The 9,366-nt window shown below is 48.1% G+C and overlaps 1 protein-coding gene across 1 annotated transcript; it reads right to left on the reverse strand.

Annotated features, from left to right (window-relative positions):
* Nucleotides 1-161: 161 nt before the first annotated feature.
* On the reverse strand, nt 162-8,899 carry LOC120500308 (retinol dehydrogenase 12-like). The gene is made up of 7 exons (XM_039705004.1): nt 8,771-8,899; nt 8,037-8,155; nt 7,097-7,252; nt 6,721-6,825; nt 6,042-6,251; nt 3,730-3,919; nt 162-1,833 (listed from the first exon to the last, which is right to left on the reverse strand). The coding sequence occupies exons 1-7, from the start codon at nt 8,848-8,850 to the stop codon at nt 1,731-1,733; spliced, it is 963 nt and encodes a 320-aa protein (XP_039560938.1). The 5' UTR covers nt 8,851-8,899; the 3' UTR covers nt 162-1,730.
* Nucleotides 8,900-9,366: the final 467 nt, after the last annotated feature.

Consider the following 9,366-nt stretch of genomic DNA (forward strand, 5'->3'; position numbering starts at 1 on the left):
ACAGTCATGATCAGAGAATGACACAGAGAAAGCAAGCCAAAGCTCCTGTGGTAGGTAACATCCTACTGCTATATTATAGTTGTGCATCTGACTTCATTATTTGGATGCAGCATAAAGAGGGAGGGGGGAAAAAAAGTAGAGCGACAGGGAGAAACACAAAGGGGCTTTTTAAAATGTTACCTGGACTGAATTCTCTACATTAGTGAGGCAGGTGCAGGTAACAACAACACCAAGTAAACTGATTCAGCATTTCTGAAAGAAGATACGGGGTCCTATTGTAAAAGGAAAATGGCTTTATTTAGTATTGCTCAGAGGTAGCACAGGACTAGACAGCATCCAGACAGGAAGAATTAAAATTAACATTGGTTTTCCAAAACTGGCAGTTGGTCACAGTGGCAGGCTCATATCCAAGTCCAAAAACTTCCAGGCATTTTTTCAGAAGCAGAAGATAATCCTCTGCGCTGTGGCACTTGGTTTCTGACTGCTTAACTCTTTCAGAAATAATCTCTGATTACGGATTGCACTCCAGCAATTTGCACTCACATAGCACTGGAGTTCCAAGGGAGCAGTCCCAGCTCTTTGTGGCCTGAGCCAGCTGCTGTGTGGTAGTGCAAGCTGTGTGGTCCTGCATAGGCAGGCTGGCAGCCTTGGCTGGCAGCCAGGCTCTGCCTGCCCTGAAACTGCTGGGCAGACAAACATAAGGATTTCTGTGCAAGTCTTACCTTCCTGTCCTGGAGCCAGCTTGACCGTAATACCAAGATAGTCCTGCCTCAGCTATTTAGCTCTAGGAAGTTTGGTGCCATTTAAAGCTAAAGTCTCAACTGAAGTTGTTTAATATTTTTAACATGGTTGAGATGTTCCTTATTCATTCTGCTCTGTTTTCTAGGTTCTTAAGTCATTTAAAGTGCAGCTGGGGGGTTTACTGTGACAACTTTTACACTGTCTTTGTTCGGTGCTTCACAAGAGAGATGCTGATTTTTGTAATAACTCGCCTGTGCACTATTGCAGCCCTCCTGCAGCTTTTAACCTCCTAGTCATCTGCACCAAAACCTGGGTTCTCAGAAGATTTGCCAACCCCCAATTAACCTACTGCAATCAGTGGGTATTAAGGGCCACGATACCTCAGTAGCTAGGGTCCAGCTTCTTACAGAGCATGCAGAGAAAGTGATTCCATGTAAAAAACTTTACCTAATACTTGGCACAAAAAGGCCATGACCGGTTTCTGTGTGCTAGAGAGTATTTGTATTGCATAACTTTCCAGAAAATCTAATATCCCAAAGTATTTTTGCTCTGCCAGTTCAAAGGGTAGGAACTGAAAGTAATCTCATAGATCATAAGTTTAGAGTCCTACCTTATTACTATTGCTGTTAGGGAAAGAAACAACCAAACTTTATTTAAAGTAATTCCTTGTTACGTCATAATCTAAACCTAAGACTGCAACCTCCCTTTCTATTCTAAAGCCAGAGAACCATAGCCTTGAGCTGCTGTGTGAGATAACAAGCAGGTTGCTCCCTGCATTGGTGCTCTTAATTCTCCAGCTAGGAAGAGGGACTGATTGCTTACAAATCTCAATCCTTAAGTGTAATATTCCACAAATTCAAATTTTGTTGTGCCCACAGAGCCATCCTTAGGGCAGCTGAAGTATCAGTGTTCTACTCTTGAGGTCTCTCAGCAGTGCTGTTCCCTGTAGAAGCTTTGCTGGGCCCAGCCAGGGACACTCTTGGTGCTTCTCAGTCCCACTGGATGCCAAGGAGCTCACAGCTCACACTCCAGAGCTTCTTTGCTGTCTCATCATCCCGACCACGTGGAGATACATACGCTGGCTGGCAATCACTGTAAGAAAAACATTCTTTTAATTCTTTCAAGTCTAAGATTTCCATCTACATTAGTACACTGAAATGTCTGTGTTAAGATTAGGGAGTTGCTCTCTATCAGCTTAATTCAAGACTAGTTCAAGAACGGTGGGAGCTATCCAGCAAATGAACAAGGGTTGGTGCTAAGCCACCATGAGAGATTTCTTTCCAACTAGCTGGGGAAGAATCTTTCCCAATGGCACCAAGAACTGGCAAGCAAGTGTAGCTCTATCTGTTGTCTCAACTCTTGAAAGAAACCCTACTAGTGTGCATTCTCATTAATACCACTAAAAAGGCACATAGACTCCAACCAAGCTCTTCAGGAGCACGTTTCCTAAAAAACACTGCAAAAAAGTCACTCAAACAGCCCTTCATTCTAAACTGTTTATCCCACTATATGCCCAAGAATAACACTGTAATAATAATTAATGGTTACCCCCTTTCCATTATCATCTGAACTGTGGCTCCTTTCTTCTCAGCTCCTCCAATCAGAAAGCACTCCGTATGGAACAGAGGTTCTGTGTTCTCAACTGTAATGCTGCAATAACTTGGGAGTTTAAGAGAAGAAATGGCATCTTCTAAGGTTTCCATTTAGCTCAGTGTTTATACATGGAGTCTTTAATATTCCTCAAATGACTGGTGGACTCCCACCTGTCCCATGCAAATTTTTTTCTTCATGTCTACACTTGTCTTTTATACTCTATGGCCTGGAAAGTGAAAAGGATTCCAGACTAGTCTAGTGTAAATTGTAAATTAGTGTTGAAGCTTCTATTTCCCTCCAGGTCCAAAACTCCCTTTTCAAATGAGTTTAAATTCTACAAGTTTTCTCTACTTTGGGACATCAATACTACACTTTTATCCTAAGACAGCCAGGGAAGACTTAAGATGTCTATTTATATATTCAGGTCTGACTAAGATGGTACTAACTCCCAAATGAAGATCAGGTGATGTCATTACAGAGACTAATCTGGTCACAAATCACAAGAAGAAAGCTCCACAGAGATTCAATGGCGCCAACAGCATCCATGTGAACGAAGAGAAAAAAACCCACAACTTTTCATATTTATTCCCAAAAAACAGTATTGTTACAATGTTCTACATGCAGTGGGAAGCTGGCAGACATATCTGTGGAAATCTGTTCAAATAGCAGTCTTCAAATATAGAATGATGATGACCTGAAACTGCTCTGGGCTGTGGTTTTGGTGATGGGAAAAGGAGAGCAATGTAGGGTCCTGCAGTAAGTCAAGTAAGTCAAAAAATAACAGGTTTTGTAATGGGAGCTAAACAAGACCATTTCCATGACAGTGTGACAAACAGCCCAGCAAGAGTCCCTCCCAGCTGGTGGGACACTGGAGGATAGTATATCCTCCCAGTAACACTGGAGGATAAAGTTATTTGGTCACATGCTGGACCTGAAAATTTCACCTGTCTCTGCAGCTCCACCAGCTCTCTCAGCTCCCTGAGAGGAGAGGCCCTTCTGCCCCAGTGGAGTAAAACTATGAAGGGAAATGAAGTGGTCTTCCCAGAACTTACTGAAGTGACCTAATTAACTACACAGTTCTACTGAAGAGTGATTTTCCCCAGTGTTAGGCAGGTCAGCATTAGAGCTCTGTGCATGTGACTGCCATTCCTGCACTTGGAGTACATTAATATTTCTAGCACTAAAGGACATGCTATTGTGTGAAGTGTTGCACAGGTCAGGTGTTTCTTCTAACATGATTGCAACTGGAAGGGGTAATGCTCTATTTGTCACCCTCAGTCTTACCAGACAGCCTCTTACCTGGTCCCTTTTTAATGAGGAAGGACAATAAGTCCCATATTCCTCAGCCAACAAAGTTGCCTTCCACAGAGTATCACTTCATCAGCTTGCACCTACCTGAAATACTGTCCTGTCACAGACTCCAGCTCCTCAGCTACTGCACAGTAGATACTGGTCTGAGCTCCTTCACAAGGCGTCTTCAAGAAGAAGGAGAATATCTTCCACAGCCAGGTCATTACAAATGAGTGCCGCACCAGTTCAGAATAGACAGACCCGGGATGGAGAGCGTTTGCTGTGACTTTAGTGCCTATGGCAAAATAAAGTAGTCCAGGACAAATCTGCATGGATCAAAGTGTCTTTAAAAGAAGGGTAATATACTCCTCAATTCTACCTGTAGATATTCTATAAGTAGCATTGGATACAGAGAGTAAGTGAAGTCCTCTGTAGTTACTGCATGCATACTGCATGGTTGTGATGGGTACACTTGACCTCTTAGCCAAATCAGCAGTAGTTTGGTACAGGTTCCAAAGAAGATAAAGGTCTGAGTCACAAATGGGCTAGAACTCCTCTAGGAAATCCACAGAGGCCAGTGAGTATCAGCACACATGCATTTGGAACACCCATCAGGCAGTTAACACAAGTAGCACATGGCTTTTCCAATACTCTTCTATCCAGGAACAAATAAGGTTGTGGATGCACTGAGTCTCATGTACCTTTCCCACTGTATGTAATTTGAATACAAGCCAACCACTCCATTCCATAAATGTTACAGCCTAAGTAAGCCTTCTCTGAGCTCTCCCTGCTAGGAGATACGACTGCAGGGTGACAGTCTTCCCTTGAGCTGGCTCACCTCTCAAGGTTGCTCCTCAAGGCAGAGACCTTTTACCAACAGCAAACCTTTGGATGAGCCCAGCTGAACCTTAGCTCAAACTGCAACTGGACTGCACAGCAGGTAACTCTCCCCTGGAGCAGAGATGCCTCTCAAGGTTTGCGATTTCTTACCTGACACTGAGAGGCTTCCTTAAGCAAGGCAGAGAGGCCCTTTGCTTGCAACAAATCATTGGTGAGTGACTGATTGCTGAATTAAGACTGAGGAAACATTACTAGTCCATGTAGCTACTCAAATTATTGAGAGCTAAGCTCCCTAAGGAGTTCATGCTGAGCCTCATGATTCAACAGGAGGGTCTTCCTTACACAGTGTGTTTCTAGTCCTGTGTGAATTATTCCAACTTAATTCTAAATCAGTTTTCCTTTGTTTTTTTCTTCCATGGAAATAACAGAGTGAACCTTGCCATTGTACTTTGTTAAGTCACTCTTTTATGACATCAGGTTAAAAACACTTTTGCTAATACCTTTGATGGTGATTCTTGAAGCAGTTTGAATCATTCATCCCTGGCACTGGAGCATCCCCTGCTCCCTTCTAAACACTAATAATTATTGTAAACTTTGTATAGATAATTTCATTACATATAAATCGTCCAAGTCTGATACTTAAACTGGACCTAGGCTCCCTAAGGAGTTCAAAAAGCACAGGGCTTCAGCTGAGCCTCATGATTCAACAGGAGTATCCTTACACAGTGTGTTTCCAGTCCTGTGTGAATTATTCTAACTTAATTCTACATCAGTTTTCCTTTGTGTGTGTATTCCATGTAAGTAACAGAGTGAACCTTGCCATCATACTTTAAGTCACTCTTTCATGACATCAGGTTAAAAACACTTTTGCTAATACCTTTGATGGTGATTCTTGAAGCAGTTTTAATCGTTCATCCCTGGCACTGGAGTATCCCCTGCTCCCTTCTAAACACAGGAGTCATTATGTGCCTTCTGCAAAACAAAGTGCTAGAGGGCCTGAGTGCTAAACCAGCAGCAGTTTCCAGCAGGCTTTTGAGAACACCTGCCTCTTTTGACTTACTCTGATAGTAATTTCCTGGGGAAGACATTGCTTCTGTTGTAGTAAATAAATACTACTTAAGTTTATGAGCTGGACTGAATGACACAGCTGTGACAGATGTTGTGACTTACAAGGTACTGTCTAATCTTATACTTGTTCTATGGGCCACCAACCTTTAAGGCAGCTGAGTGTGCATTAGGTTTTCTATTGGAGACTGCAGTTGTGGCTCTGTTTTCAGCTTCCATCCACAACTGTCTGCATGGATGCAGCTAGTATTTAACAAGCACCACAGAAAAATGAGATAAATTCAACTGTACTGCTTCTACCCTGTTGTTGTAAAGACAGTCTGTGTTGTAAGTCTCCTGGTTCCACAGACAGGAGATATTTTCTTCCTGCAAAGAGCTCTCAGTGACATTTTCCTCAAACCATCCAATTTCTGCATAGACGATTTGCAGCCCTTTCTTCAATCCACTCTCCCCATCCACGGTGCTCAGAAAGCCAAGCAGCCGAGCAAACACCCGCCTGCCTCTGCACTTGCCTTGCAGGCGCCTGGCCAGCTCGCGGGTGAAGAGCACGTTCGCCAGTTTGCTGTGACAGTAGGCGAGGCCGCGGTTGTAGCTCTTCTCACCATGGAGATCGTGGAAGCGGATTCGGCCTCCGTGGTGAGCCAGTGAGGACACGTTCACGATGCGGGCTGGGGCACACTGCTTCAGACGCTCCAGCAACAGGAAGGTCAAGAGAAAATGACCTGGGGAGAGAAGAAAGGTCATCCTTCTAGGAACGGTGTTCCTGCTTGCTCATAGGTGGTATCTTACTGCTGCCCTCATTTCAAGTGCAGGAAAAAGAAAATTTCTGTTAAATTCCCCTGAATTAACAGCTGCACTTTTTTAGGGCCTTCAAGTTCTGCTCCTCATCTTTAAAAAGCTGGAGCTGTCATACATTTCAAAATGTCCCAGGTAACACATAAAGATATTTGAACTGGATCCACGATACGCAAATACACCACATTGCATCTCCAGAACTCTGACTCTGGCCCTCCATCCTTCCTGTAAAAGGAAGAATGAGGAAGAGGAAATCTGAAAGCAGGATTTTCCTTTGGCATTTTGCAACAGATGTTCATGTCAGAAGAAGATGATCTTTAAGGACAATTCCAACCCAAACCATCTGACAATTCTGTGATTCCATATTGAGTGCAAACATGATTTCATTTGCCTTACCAAGATGATTGACTCCCAGCTGCATCTCAAAGCCATCAGCAGTCTTGGAGTAAGGGCATAACATTACCCCAGCATTATTAATGAGAATATGGAGTTCCTTCTCCTCTGCAAGAAACAACAGACATCCTTAAACAAGGAAACACAGAATGCAGACAAGAAGGTAGCACAAGTCATCCCTTGCTGTCTGACTTGCAGTCACATCACCTTAAAAAAAGGATACGTCTTCTACCACAAACTAGCTCATGGCCCCTGCTGTGAAGCACAGTACCCAAGAGGTATAGAGACAAGCAGGGCAGGGATTTGGCAATGGTTAGAAGAACAGACAGCAGTCCTTGGTCAAATATTCTCACTAAAAAGAAGAATCTAGAGACTGTACCTGCTAGAAATCTCTCAGCAAATTCCCGGATGGACTTCGTATCAGCCAAGTCCAGCTTTTTTGCAATGACTTCCTGGTTCCCTGTCTCAGCTCGGATTTCACTGGCTGCAGCTTCTGCCTTTGCTGTGTCTCTGCAGGCAATAATTACCCTTGCACCTGCAAGGAGGGGAGGGGGGGAACAACAGGAACTGAGATCACTGGAGCACACTGGATGATCAAGGCTACAACAAGCAGGCTGACCATGCCCAGCAATTACAAACAGTATATTGTTTCTTTAGAGAACTAGCATCAGTCAGGGGGTGGCTGGAAGAGACAGTCTTTCCCACTCAAGTGTGAGTTACAATCCTGCTGAAAGATGATTTCAGACCAGGCAAATGCACATCTTAAGTGCCTCTGTCCATATTCTCCCAGGTCAGGAGTGCATACAACACTGATATGACAGGTTGTTATCTGCCCTATAATGGGAACATCAAGCCAGGAGCACAGAAAGGTGATGGATTCCAGCCAGAGCAATTTCTAAATGGATTGTGAACAGGTAGTTTAATCTTCTTACCAGTTAGCCAAATGACATTTACATCAAATTAGCTTGAAACATAACTAAAGCACACCGTGGTGGACCTGTGGCATTTCCCATGTTCATACTAGCAGAATCCAGGAATTTCCCCAGTCCTCTCAAATCAGTTGCAATGCAACACATTTTCATATCCCCAGGGCACATTTTTGGAGTCCAAGCAATGAAAACAGCTGAGGAACTGCGAACTTGCACCTCAGTGGTTACAGCCCCTGAAGGACAGCCCTTGGGCTCTCTGCAGTAACTCTGGAATCCAGTTTACTTCAATGTAAGCCTACAACACGTCTTCCTTAGGTCCAGAAGGGGCTACTGCCACAAGGCACAGCCCCTCCGGCCGCAGAGGCTGCCTGCTGACGAGACTGCACTTGCCTCTTTGCGCCAGGTCTCTGGCGGTCTCCTTGCCGATGCCTGTGTTGGCTCCTGTGATTATCACCACCTTCCCCTCCAGCCTTGCCGTCGACTTACACCGTCCTCCAGCGACATACCGCCTGCAAGAGGGGAGGCACCAGTCACTTCTGCCTCCTTAGCGGGCACGGCCGGGGCTGAGCACCCAGACCCTGGGGGTTCGCACCAACACTCGGGCTCACCGCTGCACCCCGGGCCCAGGGCGTCACGGGCGCCCTCAGCAGCGGCGGCTGCTCACAGCCCGCGGTGACCGGCACAGCGACAGCGCGGCCCCAGTCCCCCGCGCCTTCCCGAGCGCGGCCCCGCCCCCGGGGCCCGCCCCGTCCGTGCGTCAAGTGGAGCCACGGCTCCCATTGGCTGCTGCCGCGCGCGCCGGGACCTTTTGTCCAATGGGCCGCGCCGCTGCGCCCTGAGGAGAACGCGGGCCCCGCCCCCTGCCGCGCCTCCGCGAGCGCGCCGGTGCCGGGACGGAGCCCGGGGAGCGCGCCGGGCGGTGCGGAGCGAGCCCCGGCAGCGCGGCACACGCCAGCCCGTCACCGGGGCGCTGGGGCTGGGCAGGCCGGAGTAACCGACCCCAGCGCGGGCTGCAGAACGGCATTCCCGCTGCTCACACTCCCGCCACACACACACACACACACACACGGGCGCCGCTCTGCGCGCCTACGCGAAGGGCAGGGGCTGCGCTCGGTAAGACGCACCTGATGTAGGGCGCTGCCACGAAAAGAAAGACCGGGACGGAGACGGCGGCGCCCAGCGCGGCTTCCCAGCAGTTGAGCATCGCTGCCGCCAGCTCCCCGCGCTCCGCCAGCGCACGGCCCCGGCCGCCCCGCCCCTTGGGATCCGCCTCGGCCCCGCCTCGGCCCCGCCCGCCGCCACCGGGCCGCGCCCCCGCCGGGTACCTGCGGGTGTGCCTGCTGCCCTCTGCTGTTCGCTCCGACCCGCGTCCCTCGAACACTCTGAAACGCGCTCCTCAGTTAAGGAGCCGAGATACGTGTGCAGGACAGCGCAGCGGCGGCTGTCGGCAGTGGCAATTGAAACACATTTTTACAACTCCCCGTTCATGTCATTAACCCTGGCAAGTGGCATGTATCGGTGCACACGTGGGCAGGCGCCCAGCCTGGGAGCAGCGCGGGGCGGCGGGTCACGCCGGTACCGGGGAGCCCCGGGTCGCACCGGCGCTGCCGGCCCGGGGCGCTCCGTGGCGGCGGCGGACGAGCGCCCCGCGCGGTGCGGTGCGGCCGCCTGCCCGGGACTACAGCTCCCAGCAGGCCGTGCGCCAGGCGGCCCCGGCGGC

The sequence above is a fragment of the Passer montanus genome, unplaced genomic scaffold (genome assembly GCF_014805655.1).
Source record: "Passer montanus isolate IOZ18808 unplaced genomic scaffold, ASM1480565v1 scaffold18, whole genome shotgun sequence".
Lineage (NCBI taxonomy): Eukaryota > Metazoa > Chordata > Aves > Passeriformes > Passeridae > Passer > Passer montanus.

Coding starts and splice junctions, on each gene's coding strand:
- LOC120500308 (XM_039705004.1), bottom strand. CDS start 8,850: ATGCTCAACTGCTGGGAAGCCGCGCTGGGCGCCGCCGTCTCCGTCCCG. Junction 8,156..8,770: donor GTGGCAGCGCCCTACATCAG/GTGCGTCTTACC, acceptor CCCCTCTTGCAG/GCGGTATGTCGCTGGAGGAC. Junction 6,252..6,720: donor GCTGGGAGTCAATCATCTTG/GTAAGGCAAATG, acceptor TTCTCTCCCCAG/GTCATTTTCTCTTGACCTTC.